General features: G+C 40.0%; 1 protein-coding gene across 2 annotated transcripts in view; it reads right to left on the bottom strand.

Moving 5' to 3' along the window:
* Nucleotides 1–27,993, bottom strand: part of tecpr1a (tectonin beta-propeller repeat containing 1a) — an 84,426-nt gene that overhangs the window by 20,420 nt on the left and 36,013 nt on the right. For both annotated transcript variants that reach the window (XM_060840566.1, XM_060840567.1), the window contains exons 10-18: nucleotides 23,598–24,142; nucleotides 20,930–21,075; nucleotides 19,694–19,849; nucleotides 14,931–15,080; nucleotides 11,476–11,633; nucleotides 9,702–9,829; nucleotides 8,383–8,485; nucleotides 5,394–5,487; nucleotides 3,804–3,883 (exon numbers count right to left, since the gene is read on the bottom strand). In XM_060840566.1, the coding sequence (XP_060696549.1) occupies nucleotides 3,804–3,883; nucleotides 5,394–5,487; nucleotides 8,383–8,485; nucleotides 9,702–9,829; nucleotides 11,476–11,633; nucleotides 14,931–15,080; nucleotides 19,694–19,849; nucleotides 20,930–21,075; nucleotides 23,598–24,142 (1,560 nt within the window). The remainder of the gene's footprint in view (nucleotides 1–3,803; nucleotides 3,884–5,393; nucleotides 5,488–8,382; nucleotides 8,486–9,701; nucleotides 9,830–11,475; nucleotides 11,634–14,930; nucleotides 15,081–19,693; nucleotides 19,850–20,929; nucleotides 21,076–23,597; nucleotides 24,143–27,993) is intronic.

Below are 27,993 nucleotides of genomic sequence, written 5' to 3'. Positions count from 1 at the left end.
CTATTAGTATTCAATATTTAGAAAAGATAGATAAAAAGGGAAAGCAGATTGGGGAGTGTTGTTAGTAAAAGGGGGAAAAAAAAGCAATCCAATATTGAAGTGATTATCGGCTCAGAAAAATCATGATATGGAACTGGATGTGTGGAGTTAAGAAAGACAAAGGCCAGAAAATGTTATTGGAAGTTGTTAATAAACCCCCAATAAGTGGTGAACATGTAAGGGAAGACATCAAACAAGAATTCAGAAATGCATGCATAATCATGGATGACTTTAATTTACATATAGATTGGACAAATAAACTAGAAATGCTATTGTCGAGGAGGATTTCCTGCAGTGTGTACCTGATGGTTTTTTAGAGCAACACATTGATGAACTAATCAGAGAACAGGCTATTCTAGACTCGGTACTGTACAATGAGAAAGGATTAATTAACAATATTGTGTGGGATTCTTTGGAGAACTTTCCAGGATGTAACTAATATAATTGATGAGGGAGTGCCAGTGGATGTGACATATTTAGATTTTCAGAAGGCTTTTGACAAAGTCCCCCATCAGAGGTTAGTGGACAAAGCTAAAGCACTTGGGATAAATGTGGATTTTCAGAGGAACCAGAGAGTGGGAATAAATGGGTCTTTTCCTAAGTGGCAAACAGTAACTAATGGGTTGCCACATGATCAGTGCTTGGGACTGTGCTATTCACAACATATATAAAACTGACCTGTATGAAGGAACCAAATGCAATATTTCCAAGTTTGCTGATGGCACAAAACTGGGCAGGTTTGAGAGTTGGGAGGAGGATGCAAGGAGGCTTCAAGTTGAGTGAGTAGGCAAACATATAGTAGATGCAGTATAATGTGGCTCAGTATGAAGTTATACACAGATTGTGAAAAACAGAAGAGAAGGGTATTATTTAAATGGTGATATATTGGGAAGTGTGGATGTCCAAAGGATTCTGAATGTTCTTGAACGCTAGTCACTGCAACTAAACCGACAGTACAGCACCAGTTAAAAAGGCAGGGTTAATTGGCATTCATTTTAAGAGGATTTGAGTTCAGGAGTAAGAATGTCTTGCTCCAAATAAACAGGGCCTTGGTGAGACAACATTTGTAGTACTGCATGAAATTTTGATCTCTCTACCTAAGAAAGATTCATCTTGTCATGAGGGAGTGTAGCAGAAGATAGGCTGATAGCAAGGATGACAGAATTGTCCTATGAGGAGAGATTAGTTCAACTGGACCTATATTCATTCAAGTTTAAAAGGGTGGAAGGGGACCTGATTAAAATATATAAAATTCTAACAGGGCTGGAACAGACTAGTTGCAGGGAGAATGTTTTCCTTTGTTATTCTAGAGGTGGGGTACACAGCCTCAGGTTATGGGGGTAGACGATTTAGGATTGAATTGAGGAAAAGTTGTTTCAGTCAAAGGGTAGTGAAATGCAGAATACCCCACCACAGAAGGCTTAGAGGCCAAGTCACTGAATATATTCAAGAAAAATATTGATAACATCTAAGAAAGAATATAGCCTGAAGATAGAAGATCACACCATAATCATATTGAATGGTGTAGCATGTTTGAAGGGCCAAATGGTCTATCCTGCTTCTGGCATCTATGTTTCTAAGGCTATGTCTCTTATCCTTGACTCTCTCACCAATTGAACAATGTAACAATTCCTTTCAAATTCTATAAATTTCAATCAAATCACAATTGAATCCTTTATCTTTTAGGGAATATAAGCAAAGCTTATTTAATCTCTTTTCACAATTTAACTCCTCAGGCTCTGGTAATACTCTTGTGACTTGACATTACAACCCTTCCAAGGTTAGTGCATACGTACAGTGCTCAGAATTATACATAGTGCTCTAGTTCGAAGTCTGTTTTGGGGATTTGAAAGGGAGTGGAGTGATCCTCTTATGCTCTAGTTTCTGTGACATGTCATGGTAGCTCACTCTAAACTTTAGGCATTTTTACTTGGGGTTGTCTGTCAACCATGTGCAAGCAACAGAGATAAAAGCAAATTACTGCGGATGCTGGAATCTGAAACCAAAAGAGAAAATGCTGGAAAATCTCAGCAGGTCTGGCAGCATCTGTAAGGAGAGAAAAGAGCTAACATTTCGAGTCTAACTGACCCTTGTCAAAGCTAAAAAAAAGGGGAGAAATAGGAAGTATTTATACGAGGCTGAGAGAAGGTGATTCATGGCTCCAGAAGCAAAGGTAGCACTAAAAAGGTGATAATGACAGTGCATAGAGAGATTATAGGGAGATAAGGAGCGGTGAATGACCAAGGCTGAAGTCAGTGCTGTGTGAAAAAATATGTGGGGGATTGGGGGTGGGGGGAGTGAAGCAGAGGCAAAATGGAAAACAGGGGAGAAGGGTAGCAAAGGGAGAAGAGGAGAGGAAAAAGGGTGATGAGAGTGTGGGGAGCGAGAAAAACAGAGACAGACAAATCAAGAAATAAGAGGTATAGAACAGTGAAAAAAAATTTTAAAAATACATAAAATACATGAAATAAAAAAGGATCTGAAATTGTTGAATTTAATATCGAGACCGGCAGGCTGTAACGTGCCTAGTCAAAAGATGAGATGCTGTTCCTCCAGTTTGCGTTGAGCTTCACTGGAACATTGCAGCAGGCCAAGGACAGACATGTGGGCATGGGAGCAGGATTGTGTGTTGAAGTGGCAAGCCACAGGAAGGTCCGGGACCTGACTGCGTACAGACTGAAGGTGCTCAAGGAAGCGATCACCCAGTTGGCGTTTTGTCTCTCCGATATAGAGGAGACCACATTGGGAGCAACGAGTGCAATAGACCAAATTGAAAGAGGTACAAGTGAAATGCTGCTTAATCTGAAATGAGTGTCTGGGGCCTTGGATGGTGAGCATGGAAGAGGTAAAGGGGCAGGTGTTGCACCTTCTGCAATTGCATGGGAAGGTGCCGTGTGTGATGGGAGAGGTGATGGGTGTGATGGGAAGGTGCCGTGTGTGATGGGAGAGGTGTTAGGTCTGATAGGGAAGGTGCAGTGTGTGACGGGAGAGGTGTTAGGTGTGATGGGAAGGTGCTGTGTGTGATGGGAGAGATGTTAGGTGTGATGGAGGAGTGGACTAGGTTGTCCCGGATGGAACGATCTCTGCGGAATGCAGACAGGGGGAGGGAAGGGAAGATGTGTTTAGTGGTGGCGTCATGTTGGAGTTGGCAAAAATGGCGGAGGATTATTCTTTGCATATGAAGGCTGGTGGGGTGAAAGGTAAGAACAAGAGGGACCCTATCCTTGTTCTGGGAGGGAAGGGAGAGGGTGAGAGTCGTGGCGCGGGAGATGGACCGCACGCTGTCGAGAACCCTGTCAACAACTGTAGGTGGGAAGCCACGGTTGGAGTAGAAGGAGCACATATTAAGAGCACCACTTTGGAAAGTGGCTTCATCAGAACAAATGTGGCCGAGGCGAAGGAGCTGAGAGAAAGGGATAGAGTCCTTACAGGACGTGGGGGTGAGAAGAGCTGTAGTCCAGATAGCTGTGGGAGTCAATGGGCTTGTAATGGATATTAGTGGCTAGACTATTGCTGGAAGTGGAGACAGAAAAGGTCAAGGAAAGGAAGGCAAGTGTCGGAGATGGACCAGGTGAAGGTGATGGAGGGATAGAATCTGGAAGCGAAGTTTATGAATTTCCAGCATTTTCTCAAGGAACAGAGAGTTGCATTCAGACAGGAGACTCACCCCACCGTACTTCAAGAGCAGACACTGTGAAAGTTAAGAAATCACCAAAACCATAAATAAGATGCAATTGTAATCATTACTGCTTTTAAGTACTTACGCAGGAAAGTCAGCTGCATATTGCCATCCTTCCCGATCAGTCCCTCCTGGAGCATTGAAATCAATATACCAATCAGAAACCTGCCAGTGAAGAAACAAATTTATTTTTTCTACACGATTTCAAAGAAAAAAGGTATCCACACAGTGTGTGTGTGTGTGTGTGTGTGTGTGTGTGTGCGTGCGTGTGTCTGGAGCTTCTCTCAATGGACGAGATTTAATCTTTTAGCAGGTAACATGAAAATAATGAATTCAAACTCAAAATCTAACAGCATGGGAGGTTTCTCCATATTCTTCTTCTGCAGTGCTGGTTTCTGCTGCCACCATCTGATAGCTGTCAGCAATTACAGAATTAACTCAGTTATGCAAGAGGCCAGAACTGCAGCAGTACGGAAATCATGAAGGGCGATAGAACTGGAAGAGGTTTTAGAGATAGGGAAATCATTGCAGGCAAAATCCCGACAGAATATTTTTTGTTGAATCATGGTTTTGAAATTCCTGCTAAATTACTCTAAACTGTGTGAAATAAAGGTAAAATATTGCAGATGCTGGAAATCTGAAACAAACTCAGAGAATGCTGGAGAAATTGAGCAGGTCTGGCAGCGTCTGAGAAGAGCAAAATAGAGTTAACATTTTGAGTTAAGTATGACTCTTCTTCAGGACTGGAGTTAACTCTGTATCTCTCTCCACAGATGCTGTCAGTCCTGCTTAGTTGCTTCAAAAGAGCATGTGCTCATTGCAAAGTCAAATGTTTCACATAGCTGGACTTTATGTCAAATGGGATAAATTATCAAAATTTATTATTAGCAGGATTTAAAAATTGTGCTTTATTACATACTTTGTAAATTGGTTTATTCAAATTTATAGAAGAAGCGACAGGCTATTAACCGCTGTCCTCTCAATGCTAGTGGTTGAGTATGGTTGAAACAGTTGATGTGAATGGGAATCAATATTTAGCGAATGACAACTTCTCACAGCTAAGATGAACAGTTGAAAGTGAAGGAAGAAAAATAAAACGCCTGATGGTAGAATTTTATAGTGGTCTGTGTCTTCTAATCACTGCTTAAAAATTCACAATGATTTAAAGTTTTCGACAACGAAAAAAACATCTGCACTTGCACATTCCTGAAAATAAACACAAGTAATACAAAGTGCTTATAGTTATTGTGAATGAAGCATGTTAATTAACCCAAGTTCAGATTATAAAGGTACATGTTACAAACATAGATTAGATATGTGGAAAGTGTAGAATAAGTGGCCTTCTTAGTTGGAAGTAACGTTTTTATGACTTCTATTTCAAAGAACAGCAAGAAAGTTATTCTGAGTTCTGACCAATCTTCATCTGTCAAACAACATTACTAATACAAACAATCAATATGTCAAAACTATTTATGAGCTCTTAATATGAACCAACTGACAGCCAATGCAGTTACTGCTAATGTAAGAAACATGGCTGTAATGTATGTTGGAACCTCCTGAAGTCAAGAAAGGAAGGTATATGAATGAAAGTCTTTCTTCCTCCCCTCCGTATAAGACGTAAAACAACAGGAATAGTGTAAAATAGGTTTTACGATATGAAGAGAAATCTACATACCCAAGTCCACTGTGAAGGAGGTTTGGTGTGTGCTTTGGTACATTCTTGCAGACCTGATGCATCGCTCCACATGTACCTATCGGTTGGCAGCCCCCTGTGAGAGAGAAGTCTTAGTACCACTGATAGTAGTGCACATCCTTCTGTCACGGCGACTTCATTAAGACATTATCCATTATAAAGAATTATAAATGAGGCTGAATTTTCAATCTCCACTGAATCCTGAATAGGAGTCAAAAAAGAGTTAAGGAGAGTGCCCCACTGGTTTTCATTATAGTTCTTAGGTTCCAAACGACCTCAGGATATTTTTGGAGGTGACAGGATCAGGGAGCAGCAAGCCAACTAAGTGACTTTTAATGGGCTAAATTGGTTATGTGCAATTAAAGGAGGCCAGCTGGGATTTTCCACTTGGTGTCTAGGTTCCAGCAGCAGCAGAACCAGTTTAGGTCTCTGGAGGTGGGCTCCAGGCAGCAGGCTTGTTGGGTGGGGACAATGCTCCAGGTAGATCATGAGGCCTTCCTGCATACAGATGTAGACATAGGAAAGTCTGTACAATAGCTCCCCACTTTCTTTAAATTTTTAAGTTTAAATGTGAAGTTACAGAGAGGCCTATTGCTTCTCTCAAGATGGAAAGCCCCTCACTCACCATTCCTTTCAAGAGCCTGCCTGTCATCCTTAATTGGACGTGAGCCTGTCCTGATGTGAAAATCAGAATAAGTGGTTGTTTTCCTGCCATCTGACAATAATCTTCTGTATTATGTTCCAGCTGTTTATGGAGTACACAAGCCTCCACTCACCTTATTAAGATATCCTTCCATTCCTTTGTCCCTTGTGTTCCTTTCACTCAAGCTAAATGCAGACATACTATTCAAGTCAAATATTCCCTATTGTAGTGACTTCCAAATTTTCACCATACCTTAGATGAACAAGTTTCACCTTAATTCCTTAAAAGGTTTGTTTAGATTACCTCATTTATATTTTGTTCTTCTGGTCTCCCCGATACATTAAAATATCTTCTCAATGGTTACGCTGTCAAAAATCTTTCATAATATTCAAGTACTCTATCAGGTCAACCTTCGGTCTACATTTTACTAGAGCCTGTTCAATCTTTCCTGATTACTTTGTTTACTATTCAACATATTTTCAGCTCAAAAAAACACACACTGTAATACAGTTCTGGTAATTTATGCACACTGTCCCACTGCTACCATTTTGATTGGAGCAGAGACATGTTTCTAGTGGCCTGACCAACATTCAAACCATAACTAAAACTAGTTATCTAGTCATTATTGCATTTTTACTTATGAGTCTTAGCTGTGCACAAATTGGCTGCAACATTTCCTACACTACAATAATACTACTTAATTACTGAATTAGCTGCAATGCATTTTGGGAATGCTTGATATGGTGAAAAGATTTTCCAAATCCATAAGACCACAAGATATAGCAGCAAAATTAAGCCAATTGGCATAAATCCTACTGTGCTTTATATTTCTGAAGCCTTTCCCCATTAAGGAAATTGTCTACACCTCTATCCTTCCTATCAAAGTGCATACTGTATTCTGCAACTTCTGTGCCCACTCTCCTACCTTGTCCAAGTCCTTCTGCAGCCTCCCATCTCCTCAACATAACCTGTCCCTCCACTTACCTTTGTCTCATCGACAAACTCAGCAACAATGCCCTCAGTTTCTTTGTCCAGATTATTAATGTATGGCGTGAATGGTTGTGGTCCAAACAACGGAGCCTGTGGAACTCCACTTATCACCAGCTGCCATTCTGAAAAAGACCCCTTTATCCCCACTTTCTGCCTTCTGACAGTCTGCTAATCCTTTAACCATGTCAGTATCTTTTCCTTAATACCATGGCCTCTTACCTTATTTAGCAGCCTCTTGTCTGGTACTTGTCAGAATTCAATGTAATGGCATTACAATTGAGTAAAGGTAAATACAAATACATGAGTGAGGAGCTGGCCAGAGTTGATTGGAAGGTGAACACAACAGGGAAGATGGTGAAGAAGCAAATTTCAGGAAGTTATGGATGTAATTCGGGAGGCATAGCAAAAATTCATCTCATGAAAGAAGAAACATACTAAGGGCAGGATGAGGCAACAATCACTGACAAGGGAAGTCAGGCACAGCATACAAGCAAAAGAAAAAGAATACAATGTGGTAAAGATTACTGTGAAGCAAGATGATTGAGAAGCCTTTAAAAACCAGCAAAGGACAATTAAAAAAGCAATAAAGGGGGAGATGAAGAAATTCGGGGAAGAAGATGAAATAAGAGGGTAAGCTGGTTAGTAATATAAATAAAGATTGCAAGAGTATTTTTAGATATATGACATCGGACTGCTGGTAAATGAGACTGGAGAAGTAGTAATGGGGAACAAAGAATTTGGCAAGAAACTGAGTAAGTCCTTTGCATCAGCCTTCACAGCGGAAGACACTAGTAGCATACCAGAACTTCAAGAGTCAGAGGCAGAGGTGAGTGTAGCGGCCATCACAAAAGGAGAAGGCACTGGGGATCGAAAGATCTGAAGGTGGATAAATCACCTGGACATAGTTTTGAAGGAGATAGCTGAGATTGTGGAGGAATCCAAGGTAATCTTTCAGGAATCCGTGGACACAGGGAGGGTCCCAGAGGACTGGAAAATGGCTAATGTCACACCGCTGTTAAAGAAGAGAGGGGGAAACTATAGGCTGATTAGCCAGACTTGCGTCATTGGTAAGATTTGAAGTCCATTATTAAGGATGAAACTGCGGAATTCTTGGAAGTCCATGATAAAATGGGCTGAGTCAGCATAACATCGTTCATTGGGAGGTCATGCTAGACAAATCTGTCAGAATTCTTTGAGGAAGTAACAAGCAAGTTAGATAAAGGAGAGTCAGTTGGCAATAAAGCTTAAGTTTTAAATAAATCTTTGTTAAGAGTCAACATTCTAACAGAAATTCAGTACAAAAGCTTTCTGCTGACACATTTGAAATTCATTTCATACCGACTACTGTATCCAGTAACAGGATTCCAACGCTGGTTTTCGTAGATGTAAACACACATCACATCTGTTTGTGTATAAATGTTATCTGTACTGCTAGCCAGACCTGAAAACAAAATGGCATATTAAAAAAGTAATTTTGCAACAAAAAATCAGTTTGTTACACTTTCACATTCATTGACTTTCAGACACTTGGCATAAATGAACATTAGAGAAACAAGACAGCGATATTCAACAGTTAGATCATTTGCATGGTGTCAAGTATAAATTTTCAACAATTGACAAATGAAAAGATCTTTCTTTTTTGCCCAGTGGTGGGTCAATTTTTAATTACGATAAGGATTTTGCATTAGTGCATGTTGCGTTAAGATATCACAAAGTCTTTCACAGCAGCAATTATTAAAAATATTTTGACACACAGAAGAGGAAATATTATGTTTTAAAAGTAAAACTGAGATCAGTTTTAAGCAGCGTTTTAAAAAAGGGACAAAAAAGGAGAGATGGAAAGTTTTGAAGATCATCTCCCCAGCTCTACAGCTCTCTTGAGAACTCTGCATTCCTTTAAATGTGTTATTTTGTACACCTATCATCTTCTTTCCCACATCACTGCCTTCATCTGGGCAGGGTTGAAGCTCTTTCAATTATTACAAATTCCAGAATCTTTGGATAAGACACAAGTGAACCATTGATGAAGAATGAACTGTGGGATAGCATAGTGGCTCAGTGGTTAGCACTGCTGCCTTACAGCACTAGGTACCTGTGTTTGATTCCTGCCTCGGTTGACTGTCTGTGTTTGCACATTCTTCCCACTTGTATGTGCGGGTTTCCTCTGGGTGCTCCGGTTTCCTCCCACAATCCAAAGACGTGCAGGTTGGTGAATTGGTCATGCTAAATTGCCCACAGTGTTAGGTGCATTAGTCAGAGGTAAATATAGGGTAGGGGAATGAGTCTGGGTGGGTTACTCTTTGGAGGGTCAGTGTGGACTTGTTGGGCTGAAGGGCCTGTTTCCATACTGTAGGGAATCTGATGAAGAGCTCACAGTATCTCCAGAATTAAAAAAGGAGAATTTCTGCTTAATTTCCTGATGTAAGCTATATTAAATGGGAAGATGCAAAGCAGAAATTTATAAGAGGATACATACTGTGATCCATGATACCACTTAGTAGACAACTACAGAAATACTGGGCAGGCAACCTGGAAGTATATTCATAAGATAATTCAACACAGAAGTAATGAGCTCATTGACCATAGCTCTGGGGTAGTGAGGATTGTTTATAAGATAAAATTAACAAAACGAAAGGAAAAGAATTAAGATGAGTCACCTTGAAAAAAGCCACCTCCATATCCACCAGTGTAAACCCAGGCTGTGTGATCATATCCAATGCCCCACACAATTCCTTGGCTGTTGGATTCAATGATACAGAGATGTCCTCCAATCTGACGCCAATACCTATGGAAGACAGTTTTAGAATTGCAGTTTGGCAGGAGGCCACTTGATTCATTGTGCCTGGGTCAACTCTCTGATGAAACTATCCAATTATTCCCATTCCTCCACTCTTAATATGCACATATTTAATTTTTAAAGCGATTACTCAATTTTCTTATGAAAATAAGCACAGAATTTACTTCATGTGTTCTCAGGCAGTGTTTTAGTATAAAACAATACACAATTTTATTTTATTCATCCATGAGATGTAGGTATCCCTGGATGGCAAGCATTTATTGCTTGCCTCTAGCTGCCTTTGAGAAGATGGTGATGAGCTATCTTCCTGAACCACTGCAGTCTACATGTTGACCACAATGTTCTTAAGGAGGGAATTCCAGAACTTTGACCCAGTGACAAGAGAACAAATGGAGATATATTTCCAAGTCAGGATGGTGAGCATCTTGGAGGGGAACTTGCAACTGGTAGTGTTCCCAGGTATCTAATACCCTTGTCCTTCTAAGCGGAAGTGTTTATGGGTTTAGGTGCAATCTCAAGATCTTTAGTGAATTTCTTCAGTGCATCTTGAATATATTACGCACTAAGCATCAGTGGCGGAAGGAGTTAATGCTTGTGGATGTGGTGCCAATCAAGCAGATTGCTTTGTCCTGAATAACGTCAAGTTTCTCGAGTGTTGTACCAGCTGCAGCCATCCAGGCAAGTGGGGAGTCAGGGTTGAGTTACCTGCCACTATTTGTAGCATCTGGCCTGTTCTTGTCGATACTATGTTTATGTGGTGAATCCAGTTAAGTTTCTGGTCAATGGTAACCTCCAAGATATTGATATTGAGGGATTCAGTGATGGAAACACCACTGAATATCAGTGGGCAATTGTTAGATTGTCTCTTATTGGAAAAGGTCATTGCCTGGCAATTGTGTGATGCAAATGTTACTTGCCACTTGTCAGCCCAAGCCTGGATATTATCCAGATCTTGCTGCATTTGAACATTCTCACTTCGGAGTCTGAGAGATGGAATCCAAAGATGTTGCCTTTATGTACAGGAGAATGCTTTAAATGAAAGCTTAACTTCTGTTTGGTTTTGGAAACATCTGTAGACTTCTGAAAAGTTTAGCAGATGGTGAATTGCAAGTGGAAATATTTCAAGGTGTGGGCTTTTCAAATTTCACTCTGCAGGATTTAAACATACACGCTGATATCAGCACTATGCACTAAAATCTATCTCCTTCTATCCATGTGGAAAGGAACTCAGATCAATGTCTAATGAACCATTACTGTCCATTCTGTGCCTTCAAAATTACTGATGTCACTGAGAAGGATTCACTGTAGATCTGTAGTTTCCCTTGGAAGGTGGTCGTGTTGGATAGGTTTCTTGAACTGCTCGTTTTGGTTTCATATTAGGCCAATTCAGAAGGCAATGAAAGGTAATCCATGACAGTGTGGTATTGAAATTACATTAAGGCAAGGTAAGTGAGGCAAGTTTCCTTCCTGGAGGACATTAGCAAACCAAATTATGTTTTTAATAACAATCCAACAGCTTTGTACTCCTTTTTTCTGCATTCTATTTAGTTACAAGCTATGCTAGCTTTATTATTGTAAAAGATGCTGCATTATTGTTTAGACCTGGGCATTCGAACAAAGGCAAGAGGACTTACAATTGATCACTTGGCAAAGGATGTTGTGCTGCTTCCAAATTCGGGGTTGGCTCACTGACGAAGATATCTCCTTTACATGTGACAGACCAAAGGGCCTGGTTAGATGGGGGTCCATGTAGATCTCTACTGTCACAGCATGCTAAACTCAGGACAGCAAGCTGTAGCAAAACACATGATACTATATTACAAAATATAAATAATAGACAAGTGATTTTTTTGAATAAAATTGCCTCTTATAGATGGCTACTAACAGCATGCATTTTTACACCTGACCATCGCAAATAACAATTTGCATCTATATATTGTACTTTGAATGGAATTTCTTTGGAGTGCTATCAAACAAACTCAACTCTGAACCATAAATGGAAACAATAGGATGGGTGACCATAAGTACCAAAGAGGTGGCATTTAAGGAATGCCTTAAAAGGAGGAGAGAGAGGCCAAGGTGTTTACGGAGGGAATTTCAAAGTTTAGGGTCCAGGCAGATATGCACATGGCTGCCAATCAGGGGCAATTAAGATTTGGATGCGAAAGAAGCCAGACTTTGAGATAACCAGAGATCTTGACGGATTTGGGGCTGACGATGCCATTCAAATCTACTTAATTTGGTGGATTAAGAAATTTTTTAAAATGCTCAGTTAGTATAGCACTACAGTGCCTTTTATAAATTTCACTGGTTTTAAATTTCAAGCACAAGGTTCATTTTCATACTTCATTGTTTTGTGAATAAGGTGATATAAAAAAGGAGAGAATCTATTGTGCACCTGATGCTGATATAATATGATCAGCAACTACAGAACTGCTGAGTTGTTACAGCACAAAATGAAGTCATTTAGTTTATTGTATCAGCACTGGCTTTCTTAAATAAATAACTTACTTAGGTAATTTTCCTGCCCTTTTCCCTGTAACCCTGGACATTCTCCCTTTTCAAATTACAGTCTAACTCCCTTTTGAAAGATTCAATCGATACTGACTCAACCACTCTTTTTACAATACATTCCAGTACCCATTCAGTGCAAGAAAAAACTTTTCTACTTGTCCTTTTAGTTTCTTTAGCAATTCTGTGCACTCTCATTCTCAGTCCTATGTTGAGCTGGTACAGTTTCATCATATCCACTCTGTGCAGAACTCTCATGATTTTTAAAATCTTACCAAATCTGATCTCAGACCTACGTCCAAAGAAAACAGTCCTAACTTCTCCAAACAAGCTTCATAACTGAAATTCATCACTCCAGACACTATTCTTCTGAATCTCTTTTTTTGCTCTCCTTAATGTCTTTGCATCCTTCATAAAGTGTGATACCCAGATTTGAAAAGAATGTCTATGGATATTAGATGTTCCTTGTGAATCTAGCACACCCCCTTTCATAGCCAAACAGAATACCAACACACAATGTCAATCTCAGTGTTTTCAGGAGAGGATGAGCAAAAAATTAAGTTGTGGAAAGGGGTTATCAAATCAAATTACTTATTTCAGATATAGCTTTTCTTGTACAATTATTCTTTCTAGAATTGATATACCTCCCTTTACAGCGAAACATTTGCTCCTAGACTTTTCTGAGTCTAGTGAAGAAGCGCGATACAGGGCCATGCCCTACAAAGACTGTACAAAACAAGTTATGTGCTAAGCCTCAAAGCTGCCTTTGTCTGGTCATTTTATTGAACATGACCACTGCACAATGATTTGGTTCTCACTTATACTACACAGTTCTGTTCTGCAGAGATATTGGAAAAATAAAGGCAAATAAGAAGTTATATCACAGACAAGTTCCCTGGCTCGCATCTAAAATTCATATCACATCACAGACTCCCAGGATGGTTCAGTGAATATGTAGATGACGATGAGCAAGAATTTCCCAGCTTCAATTCTTGGTTTATATTTAGTTGGCTGCAATTCTCCTTCATAGGCAATGGGATCTTAGAATACCACATTCGCTGGCCAAAAGAAAAATAAAAATCCAGCAGAGTTTTTGTTACAGATCACTTTTCAGTGAACTATGCTAGGATGTTCAAACATAGACAGCCTCAACCAGCTCTGACCGGCACAAAATATAGGCTGACACTCCTGGTACTAAAGCAGAGGGAACACTGCTTTGTTGGAACTGCTGTTTTCTGGTTGAGAAAAGCAGGAGAGTTCATCCAGAAGATTTGTCCAATATTTATATCAGATTGAAACACATTAATTTGTCACTTATCTGATTGCTTAGGGACTTTGCTATTTATAAATTGGCTGCTGTGCCATTCATCATAATGTGGATTAAACTTCAAAATTACTTCATTGACTAAGAAATAATTTTGGACATCCTGAGATTGTGAAAGGCACCATTTAAATTGCTGAACATTGGTGGAAATGCTTATCTCTGACATCTGTATGCTCTTCATCTATTCCTTCACTCCTGAAGAAGTGGTGGAATCAACTCGAAATATTAACTTTGTATCTTTCTTCACAAATGCTGCCAGACCTGCTCAATCTTTTCAGCACCTTTCGTTTTTATTTCAGATTTCCAACATTTGCAGTATTTTGCTTTTACAATATTAATAGCTTTCCTTTCTTAAGAACTAACACAGAATCTTTATATTCTTGTTTTAATGTTGCATTACTCCCTTCCACTTATAAAGTATCTGTGAGAATAGCATTGCAGCCACTGAAGAATTTGGAAATGAATAATATTCCCAGCTTTGGACATTAGCTTTGACGACGTGAAACAAAAGTAGAAACTTCTGGAGAAAATCAGCATGTCTGGCAGTATCTATGGACAGAGAAACAGAGTTAAAGGTTTGAGTCCGACATGACTCTTCTTCAGAACCTACTTTGAGGGCTTGTTGGACTCGTACCCCTGAAGTCAAGGCATCAATAGATACGTGCTAAAACAAAACCAGAAATTGCTAGAGAAACTCAGCAGATCTGACAGCATCTACGTAGAGAATGCAGACTCAATGCTTCATATCCAGTGACCCTTCTTCAGAACAGAAAATGTACAGAGCTGACTGATACCAGCCATGCTGGCAGTGACACAATTCTGATCCCAGTTATTGCAAGGTATTGCAAAGTATTTGCAGGTCATTTGGTATGTTTCACTTGCAGCTGTTTCAATGCACCCTATTAGTACTTCACTAATTCTTTCTACCTCATTTTCTGGCTTTCCCTTCAATGGAGCTATGCTATTTTGCTTCAACTGCTCCTTGTGATAACAAGTTCTACATTCTAACCACTTTCTGTATTAAGTAATTTCACCTGAATCCAATGTCCTTGTTCACATATAAAATGGCTTTTATCTTTCCCAATTTAACAGCAAGCTGTTTTTCAACTGCTGGATTCAGACAGCAGGAATCTGTCAACATGCGATTCCACCATCATGAAGGCTACTTATATAGCTACTGATTCTGTGCCAGAAAACACACTAACCTCCAGGAAATAGTTAGGATACTGAATGATTTCTCCTTCGACCACTTACCCAGTCATACATTTCTTGCTCTGTAGTTGTTGCCAACCTTATTGGCCATCTCTGCTTTGTCCGCTCAGGAGTATAAATAGCAAATGAATGTTTTGTTTCATTAGCAATCGGAACCAAAATTGTAATTTCATTTGAAAACACGTGAAGGTACTGTAGGATTTAAAAAAAATACATCTGACTTATGAAAGAATAGTAAAATGTTATACATCTACAAAGAGCGCTCAGAGTGATTATTTCAGAAAAATCAGCAGTGTTCATAAAAAAGACATCTTTTATCTTTGTGCTTCATGTACTCTTATTCTCCATGAACATATGTTTGTTAAATAACTTAGGGCTCAATACCTCAGGTTAGGTTGGTGCAATATCCAATGAGCCACCAATTTGGGACTTTATCACTGTGAAACACTGCTGGGAGAACACAACTGTAGGTGGATTATTGCCTGTCCACTCACAGGGAGAACTTTTTAATTAGCTTTGTAACTTCTCGAGTATTAAGGCACATTTTTCTATAATCGCAAGTCGCCCAGGGCATTTGAGAGCAAACTCTCCAAGCTAGACTCTACTGAGCCAGGTGATGCAAGATATACTGGTGCGATTTGACCAAAAAACTGCTATGCATTCCTAACAATGAGATGATTGAAACTGAACTCTCTTCCACAAACAACACTTCTTGCTAGATCAGCTTTTAATTTTAGTTCTGAGATAGATACATTATTTTCTTAAGCAAAATATTTTAGGGACATGGGCCAAAAGGCAGATCTATGGAGTTCGGCCACAAATCAACCAAGATCTCATTGAATGCTAGACCAGAATCAAAGGGCTGAATAGCCTACTCTTGCTGCTATGTAATTGACAACTTTCAAATCTTGTGGGAAATGGGAGGGCAGGATGAACATCTTTACTCCAAACTATCCTTCCATTATGTTGTTTCATTTGTTACTCTCTTGAACACCAGCAAATAAGGAGGCAATTTAACCCCTCTAGCATGTTCTGCTATTCAATTAGAGCAGAACTGATCTGTATTTTAACTTTACTAGTATCATGGCTCCTGAACCTTTAAGGCTCTGTGTTCAACAAGAATTTATCAATTTTTGTTTTAAAATTTTCAGTTGACTTGAATCCAACTGAGAATTGCACATTTCAACAGGGGTGAATGACTGTCCTATCAGATCAAAAACCATGGCTAAAGAAACAAAAGTTACATCCTGCAGATGTGAAGATACATGGTGTAGGAGGATCAATACTGGAAGCATAATACAAGTAATAGTTCAACATAAAATGTGCCAGAAGTTGAGAATGTATATATAATTCATAATCAGAAATCCTCATTCTTGACAAAGAAGGTGTGTTTAGTCTTTTATTTCATTCAGAAGTCCAAATGGATAAATTGTTCATAGGATTAGGCTAACTCACCTCCAGCTAAGTTTATGATATGCTTCATCAAGTTCTTTTGGGAAAGCATCAAAGTGCAGGGCAGAAGCAAAATGCTGGAGAGAATGTGAATAAGATGACAAACATGGGGGAATCCAAGATGGCGGCGACCCAGCAAGTCTGAGTCTACAGTACTCCTCCCAAGACTTTGGCAAAGTGGGTCACTCACCAAATCATTTAAAATAGCTTTTATTTAATGCAATTAGTTGTTAAGTATTAAATTTAAATAATCTAATCTTTAGGAAAAATGACTAAAGGGAAGAGAGCCCACAGCTCTCAGCAAGTAGGAACCCCTCCCCCACCCTCTCTAGCTGCAGCAGAGGCGTCCACAGCTGCCCCGGGGGACTTACCTACAGTGACAAACTTGTGGAAATGATCTCCAAACTGGATGCGAAGATCAACGCTTTCATTGAAGAATCCCGAAATTGATGGGACTCACTCTCGGCCGTGCTGCAGAAGCACGACCGTGACATTAAAGAAATCGAGCGCCGAGTTGGAGGGGCGGAGCTAAAGGCCGCGACCTCCGAAACTACAGCGCAATCGGCCGTGGATCGGGTCCGGACTCTTGGACAGCGAGTCCGGACCTTAGAGAATTACATTGACGACCTCGATAATCAAGGTCGCTGAAAAAATATTTGTTTGCTGGGCCTTCCTGAACGGGAAGAGGAAGGCCAGCTCACAGCGTTTCTCGAGCAGTGGCTGCCACAACTTTTAAATCTGGAGGCTGGATCAGGCCAGGTATGGGTAGAATGGGCCTACCGGATTGCAGTACGCCCGGTCCTGTTCCGGCTGCAGAGCTATAGGGAGAGGCAGATATTCCTAGATGCCTCCAGAAATCTTGGAAAAGATCCCCAAGCCATGATCTATAAAGGATCCAAGATCATGTTATTCCAGGACTTTTCCCCAGCTCTGGTCCAAAAGAGGAAGGCATTCGATGAGGCGAAGAAGTGTTTAAGGGACTTAAATATTCAGTACTCCTTACGCTACCCAGCGACGCTACGTTTTAACCATGAAGGATCCGTGTATAATTTCGGATCGCCAGAAAAGGCTAAGGAATTTTTGGACTCTCTTAGATAAATTGTAAGAGACAATGTATGTTGGTTTGCCTTTCCCCTACTCCGGTTTATATCCTCCCCCCTTTTTCTCTTTCTTATCTTACTGTTTAATATTATCTTGGGGGGTGGGGAGAGGGATTTATTTATTTGCACTCTATTTAACGATTTTCTCCCCCCTTGGGGTTGTTTTATTTAGTTAATGTTGGTGGGGGGAGGTGGTTACCTTATTCTATTTTATTTCTGCCTCTAGGAGCGGGGTTGTTTTCCCTTGCTATTTTATATTATTATATTTAATTATTATTTGTTGAAGTTATATTTTTATAGTTATATATGTTTATACATGGTATTAATATTACCAAATATACCCAGGTGTGGGGGGGGGGGTAGGGGGCTCACTGTTAATTCTAGCTCTGTACTATATTTGAATTCTCCTCGTCCTATTGAGGAGCGCCTGGGTTAAGGGAGATAATCTCCATTTAAATATGTTTTATATTTTTTTTATTATTTAGAAATAGTTTTTTATTATACTGTTGTGAGTGTATTAGAGAACCTTTATTTTTGTGAATTTTATATGTTCTATGCTCGAAATGTTTTGGATAGGGTTTCCCCTCCCGAGGGGTCTCGGATTTACTTGGACGATTATGGTTGATCAGTCGGTTAAGTGGCGCACCTGGAATGTCAAACAAGAAGAGACTATTTTCTATTTTCTCCTTCAGTGCAAGGAAAAATATTTTGGTGAACTGGGTGGCTGAGGGCCCCCCTGGACTTTCAAATTGGCACAGATTAATTATGGAATGTATTCCCCCTGACTTCCTTATAAATATGGTGCACCGAAAGACCAAATTATTTTATAAAATATGACAGCCCTTCTATACAGATATTTTGGTTATCCTAACAAGGGCTTTTATTTAATTGAGATTACAAACCTGGCTGGTGCGGGGCCCCTTGGGAGAGGAATCCCGCACGAATACGGGTTTTGTTACATATGATGTTAACACATTCCGAGCGTGTATCTCACTATCCAACTTCTATGTTATCCGTTGTCTTTTTTATTCCAACCCCTTTTTTTTCTTTTCTTATTTGAAAAATGTAAGAGACTCAATTATACACTCTGGTTAATTGTAGGTTAGATTAGTAGTTAATTGAATTTTGCTTTTTTTTCTCTCGGCATTTTTCTTTTGTTAAATTTTGGTTATTATATAATTAAGATTTATTTGTATATCAATGTTTGTGCTTGAGAGTTTTGTTTACTTTTGTAAATTTGTTAAAATGTTAAATGTCTAATAAAAATATCTATACAAAAAAAATGACAAACATAGACACCATCCTAAAGTTTATTTCATGTACCACAGATACCCAACTACTTGGGTATTCTATTTGAGTAGAAACTGTATCTCCTTTGAACTAACCTGCTTTTTGTTTAATATGTAATGAATAGGAGTGTCACAGGAATAAACATTTATGTTTTTGACCAAGACAAACAAGAAACCTATACGATAATAAAACAAGAACTGTGGATGTTGGAGATCTGAAAAGAAACAGAAATTGTTGGCAAAGCTCAGCAGTAGTTTCCTAGCTGCTATCAGTTCTGCTGAGGAGTTATCTGACTCAAAACATTAAGGCTGCTTTCTTCTCACAGATGCTGCCAGACCTACTGAGTTTCGTCAGCGATTTCTGTTTTCTTTTCAAGAGTTGGTGCATGTATGGAATAAGCTACCAGAGAAGGTAGTGTCCGCTAGTACACTTACAACATTTAAAAGGCATCACGAAGGGTATATGAATAGGAAGGGTTTAGATGGATATGGTCAATTAGAACTAGATTAATTTAGGATAGCTAGTGGACATGGACAAGTTGGACCGACCTGATATGCTGTACATCTCTATGACTCTTCCAAATTGTAGTGATCAGGCTAATACTAATGATTACATTTATTTACAACTAAAAATAATTACACAGAAGCACTACAGTATTTAACTTACATAATACTTAGATTGTTACAAGGATAGACCTCACCTGGAGCACAAAGAATTCAATTCATGATTGTTACCCATTTTGATGTTTTCATACATTTTAGCTTATTTAAACAGCATGATTAAAACCGTTCTCCAAATATCTCAAATTCCATTCTATAAGACTGAATTATGTCGTGAAATAAATGAATTCCCCTTGAAGCAGCAAAGTATATTTGACAAAGACTCTAGTTTCTAACTCCTACCATTCAGTTCTGTTTCTGATATAAAGATAGCTGGACTGCAGAATCTACAAACAGTACTCACCTTCTTCTCATCATTGAATGTGTAGTAAATGAAAAAGATCCCATCCCGTTTTCCATCATTCCCTGTAAACTGTTCCAGTGCTACCCTGACGTCTATCCATTTGTATGGCTTTCCATCTCTCCACCACTGCATTGCTCCTTTTTTTATCCATACGGACTAGGCACAACAGTGTGGTATAAGAGGGAAAAGAAAAATTATGGATCACTGGAAACATGTTTATCCAACTATAAATAATAAGCAACATTCTCACCAGTTAAAAATCCTAGCTCACAAGGATAGAAAATCACATGTTAAACAAATTGAAATATACAGCTCCTTAAATGATGGTTACTTTGACATATTACAACACACCAGAATAACTCTGCATTACAAAAATGACTGGAGGTTTAATCCCCTGGCAAAACATCTCTTATAAGTTAAGCAAAAATTAAAAACATCTGTGAGAAACATTATGATATCATAATCTAAATATTCAATTTATCCTGTGTCAGCTGGTGATTTGTAGATTAGATTAGATTAGACTTACAGTGTGGAAACAGGCCCTTCGGCCCAACAAGTCCACACCGACCCGCCGAAGCGAAACCCACCCATACCCCTACATTTACCCCTTACCTAACACTACGGGCAATTTAGCATGGCCAATTCACCTGACCCGCACATCTTTGGACTGTGGGAGGAAACCGGAGCACCCGGAGGAAACCCACGCTGACACGGGGAGAACGTGCAAACTCCACACAGTCAGTCGCCTGAGTCGGGAATTGAACCCGGGTCTCTGGCGCTGTGAGGCAGCAGTGCTAACCACTGTGCCACCGTGCCGCCCACAGATATTGTCTGAATCAGAAGGATATGTTTTAGAAACATAGAAAATAGGAGCAGGAATGATCATATTGAATGGAACAGCATGAGGCCATTCAGCCCTTTGAGCCTGCTGTTCCATTCAATATGACCACGGCTGATCACCCAACTCAGTTCCCTGTTCCCACTTTACTCCCATACCTATTTCAGAGGCTTAAGCACCCATTTAGACTGGATGTACAAAAGGAAAGTCACACACTAGGATTATTAAATATTAAACTGAGATCCTGTCAGCATCACATTACTGCTTGTGGGAGTACACTGCAAATTGGGGCAATATATGCTGCATTACAACAAATGCTTCACTGACTATAAAATGCTTGGGATATCATTGAAAAGGAATATAAACACAAGTCTTTTAAGATAGTAGAACCACCTTACCTGTTCAACTGCTTGCTCATAATGTTTAAAATCCTCCAGCTCCCGTTTGGACCGTTCAGTTAACTGATGAATTATCTGTTTCCGCCAAACTGTCTGCTGGGTGCAGCTAATAGGCATTGAGAATGACAGCTGAGAAAATGGCTGTCCTGCAAAACCATGGAAATAGCATATGGTGGAACAAGTCGCTCTCTTTTTTTTATTTAAGATTTTAAAAAAGGGTCGTTTTGACATTCCTGTGACCTAAATCTGACAGGAAACAATATAAGCAACCTGTTTGAAGATAGCACATTTGTGATGTGCAATACCAAAAGAAAATTTAAAACTGAGAATTTTTTCTCACAACAATGCTTTTGAATCTCAAATTTTAACTCATCCTTTCAAAAAGACTGCAATCACCACCAAAGAAACACAATGATAGTCAATGGCCACTTGCCCTCTTGGATCTATATCACTGTTCAAAGGAATTGTAGTCTAGATTTTCTCTATTGCCGTAAAATCCTGGCAGCAGCAGGTGGTGAGTAGAAAGGCCAGTTTTTCAGAATGAGAAATAAGGGGCAGCAAACCACTTAGTTGAGCCTATGGGGCATTTCCCACTCCCCCATCACATCTCTCAAACCACTGTTCTTCCCACTTAGCCTCCAAAAAGGATGCCTGATCCCTACCCAACCTAAAAGCAGAGAGCTTCCCTGGGTTCCAATGTCAGCCACAATCTTGGAGGGCTTCCTAGCAGTCCTAGTTGTGCCCACTAGTGTGTTCACTGAGTTATAAGGAGAGGGTGGGACCTTTTTCACTAGAGCATAGGAGGTTGAAGGGTGGCCCTACAAGAGGTTTATCAAATCATGAGGGGCGGAGGTAAAGTGAATAGTAAAGGTATTTTCCTCTCAGGCAGGGGAGTTCAAAATTATTAATAAGGTGAGGGAAGAAAGATTTAAAAAGCACCTGAGGGGCAACTTCTTCACACAGAGGGTGGTTTGGATGAGGAATGAACTGCCAGAGGAAGTGGTCCAGGACGCAGGTCCAGTTACAACATTTAGAAAATATTTGTACAGGTACATCTATAGGAAGGGTTTAGAAGGATTTGGGTCAAATGCACAAGTGGGACTAGTTTAGTTTGGCAAACTTGGTTGGCATAGACGAGTTGGATCAGAGGGTCTGTTTCCATGTTGTATGACTCCATAACTGTGATTGTGCTCGGATTGCTAGTCAATCACATTGGCCTGGCAGCTCTCAAGAGCAGGACATATACCAACCATCAGAGAGAAACTTAGGACTGCAGATGCTGGAGAGTCAGAGTCAAAACATGTGGCACTTGAAAAGCACAGTAGGTCAGACAGCATCCGAGAAGCAGAAGAGTTGGTGTTTCAGGCATAAACCCTTCAATCGTGACTTCCACCCACCCTCCGAGGACCCCTTCTCCTGCCTCCAACACACTCTATCCTCTTGGTCACCCCATGTGGGCCTCTTACCCTCCATATACCAATCACCAGATTTTTAAAGTCATCCCCATGTGCTACCTCTGTGTGGGCAGGCTTTTTAAAAGTTTATCATTTTGAAAAAGGTATTTCCTCAGAGTAGCATGACCCTTGTAAAATTCAGAGCTATTCCTGTCCTGTGACCTTCCTTGATATAGTTACATTTGCCCCATATCCTGTGATACCTTCAGTTAATGAAGATCACCATTCTTTGATTTAAAACTACTGGTTGAATCAGCATCAAAGGTGTTTTCGGAACAGATTTCCAACCTACTATCACTATTTTGAGTCTCAACTTCATTACCGAAATGCCCAGCCTTAGATTTTAGGCTATGGCTGTTTAGTCCAATATGGTGTTTAATAGTTAATTAAATAATTTCAGAGATTTTACTTCTATTACATGACCTGATTTAACTTTGCAATTGTTTCAATCAGTATTTCCTTTCATTCTATTCACGGCTTAGTTTGAAGCTATTTTTCAGAGAATTGCCAGATCAAGAGCAGATTTGATGGTTACAGGGGGCTGACAGGTAAACTCGACCTGGTTTGGGTTAGAATGTGGGTTAGCAGAATTATTTTTATAGAATCCTTATAGTGAAGACAGAGGCCGTTCAGCCCATCGAATCTGTGCCGACCCTCCAAACAGCATCCCACTCAGACCCATTCTGCCACCCCATCTCCATTGCCCCACATTTACCCTAGCTAATCCACCTATCCTGCACATTCTGGAAACTGTTGGGGCAAATTTAGCATGATCAATCCACCTAATCTGCACATCATTGGACAGAGAGGAAACCGGAACACCAGGCAGAAACCCATGCAGACATGGGGACTACATGCAAACTTCACATAGACTGTCACCCACGGTTGGATTTGAACCAGTACTCTTGGCACTGAGGGAGCAGTGCTGACCACTGAGCCATTGTGGGTGTGTTTCCCCTTTGATGAGTTCAAGTTTAAGAGAATGTAAGGTGGGAGGCTGGAAAATCCAGCCTCCTGAGGCAATAAAAATACAAGTGAGGGGTTTAGCAAATGAAGAAAGAATGGAAACTTAGTTGAGACTGCTTTCAATGAATAAAACATGTTCAGGACAGTGACTCTAGGGACAGATGTAATTTTCATTGGTGCATTAACTTATCATTATCAGCTGTATTGCTCAGGAGTAGTATAACAATAAGAATGAAGAGACTGACTACCTGACTGGGCAGTGAACCAGTTCAGCTGGGTGTGAGCTTCTACTTCACAACCTCCTCCACTGAGCCAGGCCCAGAGTGGGCGCTCATCAGACACGTAGTGCTCTTCAATTCCAAAAGGATAGGTGCCTACAGAAGAAACACTGGATGTTTCAGCCGGGTCTGAGTTCATTGTGTTTGAGATTGAATGAGCAATAATCAATTCAGCACCATCCTGCAAAGGTCCCCCTTGGTCCGTCAAATATGGAGCTTGGGAAACAGGTGGTTCAGCAACAGGTTGCACCCATTTTTCTGAAGATGCTCCCATTAAAGGGATGGTCTCAAATACATTTGCAACATCAGCACATTTTTTCTCAATATCAGGACTGGAAGCAACATCTCCATCTCCACCTCCACTGGCATGGGGACAACTTGCACGCTCACCAATTGTTTCGAGAATGTTTTCAGTTTTCTTTGCCAGTTTGTCCATTTCGGAGGAGAAATCAACTTCGCTACTAATGGATACTTGTGATGGCAACCTAACTTCATCACCAAAGAAACAGCCAGCACTAAAATGAAGAGCAAATCAAAGTTGTAAGTACTTAAGAGTAATTGGAAAAAAATGAGGAGAAAACTTTTCATACAGTAAGTTATCAGATCTGGAACATAGTACCTGAAAGTTCAAGGAAACAGATTGAAAAATAAATTTCTAAAGGGAATTGGATAGATGCTTGAAAAAATTGCACAGCTCTGCACAAAGAACAACAAAATGAATCTAAACAGTTAGCTCTTTCAAAACATCAACATAGGCACAATGGGCTAAATGATTGTTCTCTGCTATAAGCAGGGAGGCAATGGTATCATGGAATTATCGCTGGACTACTAATCCAGAGACCGAGATTATGCTTTGGGGACCTGGGTTTGAATTCCACTATGGCAACACCACCACCATGCCGGAGTATGACCTATTCCAATGTCAGGACCTCCTGCTGATTACCATGTACCAGCAGACACAGATACTCTTCCCCACAACTTGCAACTCTTCAGACAGTGAAGCAAACCATAGCCAAATGCTGCAAGGCATGGGCAATATCCAGGTTTGGGCTGACAGAAAGCAAATAACATTCATGCCACACCAATATCAAGCAATGACCATCGGTAACAAGAGAGAATCTAACTACATCCCCAACACATTAAATTGCATTACCATCATTCAATCCACTCCTATCAACATCCTAAAGGCTGTCAGTGACCAGAAACTGAACTGGACTAGCTTTATATAGATAGTGTGGCTATAATAGCAAGAGAGGCTAGGAATCCTGCAGTAAGTAACTCATCTCCTGACTCCCCAAAATTTATTATCTACAAGTCACATGTCAGAGGTGTGATGGCATATTCTCCATTTGTCTGGATGAGTGCAGCTCTAATAACACTCAGGAAACTTGACACTATCCAGGAAAAAGCAGTCCTGTTGATTGGCAATAGGTCCATAAACATTATCTCCCTCCATCATTGAAAGTACAGAAGCAGGAGTGTCTGCCACATACAACCACATTGCAGAAATTCACCAAGGCTTCTAAGGACCAAAGCTTTTAAACTTACAACTACTGCTATCACGTAGGACAAGGGCACCAGAGGGATGGTAGTATCACAACCTGCAAGACACTCACCAGCATAACTTGATTCACAGGGGCAGCCCACTGGAAAGCAAATTCCATTATTCCCAGAGCCATCATAAAAGTTTAAGGTTTTAAACTAGAGTCATTCCGTTTGGAAACAAAACATCTGGCCCACCATCATGTCTATGCTGACCGTAAAACACCAAACTACACTAATCCTATTTATTCGTACTTCGTCTGTTGCTTACTGAGACCTAACACTAAGTACTCATCCAGATGCTTCTTAAATGTTGAGAATACTTGCCCCCACCACCCTCTCAGGCAGCACAACATATCCCTACAGCCCTTTGAGTAAAAAAAATTTCTTGGATCTCCTTTAAACCACTTGTTCATTACCTTAAACATATTCCCCTTGGTCTAAGACACATCTGGTTTGAGATTCTCACAATCTACTCTGTCTAGGCCTCTTATAATTTTGAATGCCTCAGTTAGATTATGTTTGGAATGGACTGGTTGGACTGAAGGGTCTGTTTCTGTGCTGTATAAATCTACGACCTTCTCCTTTATTAGTCTTAACGTAATCTAGAACTTCACCATCCTAAATGAAATCCCTGGCTACAATGCCTTTCTCCTCTGTGAATACAGATGAGAAGTGTTCATTTAAGACCTCACCCATATCCAATGGCTCCATGCACAGGTTGTCACTTTGGTCTCTAACAGGTCCCACTCTTTTCGCTTGCAATCCTCCTGCTCTTAATATGCTTATAAAAAGCATTGGGGCTTATACAATATTTCCCAATATGCCTGATTTTCAGTCCTAGGTTGATAGAAAGCATGGAACAGATTTTTGTACTAAACAAGAATTTCTATTTATTACGAGTAATTAGATTTTAGTCACAAGTAAACAGTTATAAACCATTGACATAAAATGCTACTAATTAAAACTCGGACTTCCTTAAAACCCCACCCCATCCCACTCCCAACACACAGACAGATAGATGTGAATATAGGGCAAAAAAACACATGGATGGAAGGGGAAAACTGGACAGTTAATTCAGTAATATTTGTCCACAAGATCTGTTGGGTTCGTTTTTGCTGATATGAAAGTTTCTTTTTGGCTTCCCTTTTCTGAATGCTTCCACTATTTCCAAGAAGAATGGTAAAATTTCTCTGATTTATCAATTAAAAGTCCACAGCTTGCAGCAACTGCTGGGGAAAGATTAATTGGTTTTCTTCAAGTTTAAAGTGAATTTTGACTGCTGAAAACCAAGAGATAGCCCTTGAGCTGAGGCAGACCAAAATCCTTCTTTATCTTGCTCCAGCTCCAAGCTGTTCAGTTAGTTAAGAACCAATCACAGGGTTGTCGGCAAACAAAAGATCCTCGTCATTAACAACTATGCATTAGCCCATAGACCAATCAACATCTGTAACCAGCTGCATCTGTACACAAGTCCTCAGCTCCTCCTCATGTACAATCACTTCAACTGCAAGTAATTACAGGTCATTCTGCTTATAATGCACGTTTCATTAATGCAAATTTGCAATAATGTCATTGATTCATTGAGGGCATGGTTTCTAAAACAAGTGCATATTGGTTATATCGCAAATCCAACCCCATTAATTTAAATGGTGCTCCTGTTATGCGCTTTTCTTATTACACAGGATTGCACGAGAATGCACTACCATGTTATAACAGAACTGACTATATTTATGATACCTGATGGAAGTCAGGTTTCTCACTTTCTAAAACATGCAGCCAGCGTTTCAGAAAAATTTAAAATAGTACCTTTTCATTTCAGTCCACAGTTCTTTACAATCCTACTTGAAAATGTATCAGTTGCTTCACTTCCCTAGAGCCAAATGTTTCTGCCTAGCTCTTTGCCTAACAGTACTGAATTTACCTTGACCAAACAGGTTCAAGATGGCAGCTCATTATCACCATCTCAAGGATACTATGCATGGGCAATAAATTCTATTCCACAAACCCCATGGATGAACAAAATACAAGATTCTGTGACATATTATGTTGCATCAGCGAATATTCAATGAACATGGAAAGGAATTTTCTGCACAGGAATTTGCTAAGTTAAACCTCATTGTGAGAAGCAGGGACTCTTTACATTTCATTAAAGTGGCCGAGTTTAAAATAGAGACTTGTCACTAGAAAATGGCTGACTCTCAGTAGACTGAAATAGCTGATAGTACTCCAACTTAGACATCAGCTACAAGCAATCAAGAGTCTAAGAAAACCTGACCACATGGCTATTATAATTACAAAGGAAGGCTTGCAGTTTGTCAGAGTAAATTGTAATCAGTGGAGGGAATGGAATTATTTCAGTAGACAGAAGTCTCTTGAGTGTACTGCAAATTTAGCATTTTTTGCACTTTTTGTCCAGAGAAACAGTTGAATTTAATGGACAATTTGGAAGCTATGTAATCCTGATGTATAAAGCAGAACTTTACCAGAAATAATTGCAGCTGAAAATGTGTTGCTGGTTAAAGCGCAGCAGGTCAGGCAGCATCCAAGGAACAGGAAATTCGATGTTTCGGGCATAAGCCCTTCATTCCTGATGAAGGGCTTATGCCCGAAACGTCGAATTTCCTGTTCCTTGGATGCTGCCTGACCTGCTGCGCTTTAACCAGCAACACATTTTCAGCTCTGATCTCCAGCATCTGCAGACCTCACCTTTCACTCAGAAATAATTGCACCCAATATTAACCAATCTTACACAAAAATCAAAATAAACACAGTAGACTCTGTGCATGTAGACTTTGGCGGACAATGGGACGAGTAACAACTA

This window comes from Hemiscyllium ocellatum, chromosome 20 (genome assembly GCF_020745735.1).
Source record: "Hemiscyllium ocellatum isolate sHemOce1 chromosome 20, sHemOce1.pat.X.cur, whole genome shotgun sequence".
NCBI classification, from domain to species: Eukaryota; Metazoa; Chordata; class Chondrichthyes; order Orectolobiformes; family Hemiscylliidae; genus Hemiscyllium; species Hemiscyllium ocellatum.
The sequence above is the reverse complement of the archived record's forward strand: the minus strand, read 5'-3'. Positions and strand labels throughout refer to the sequence as shown.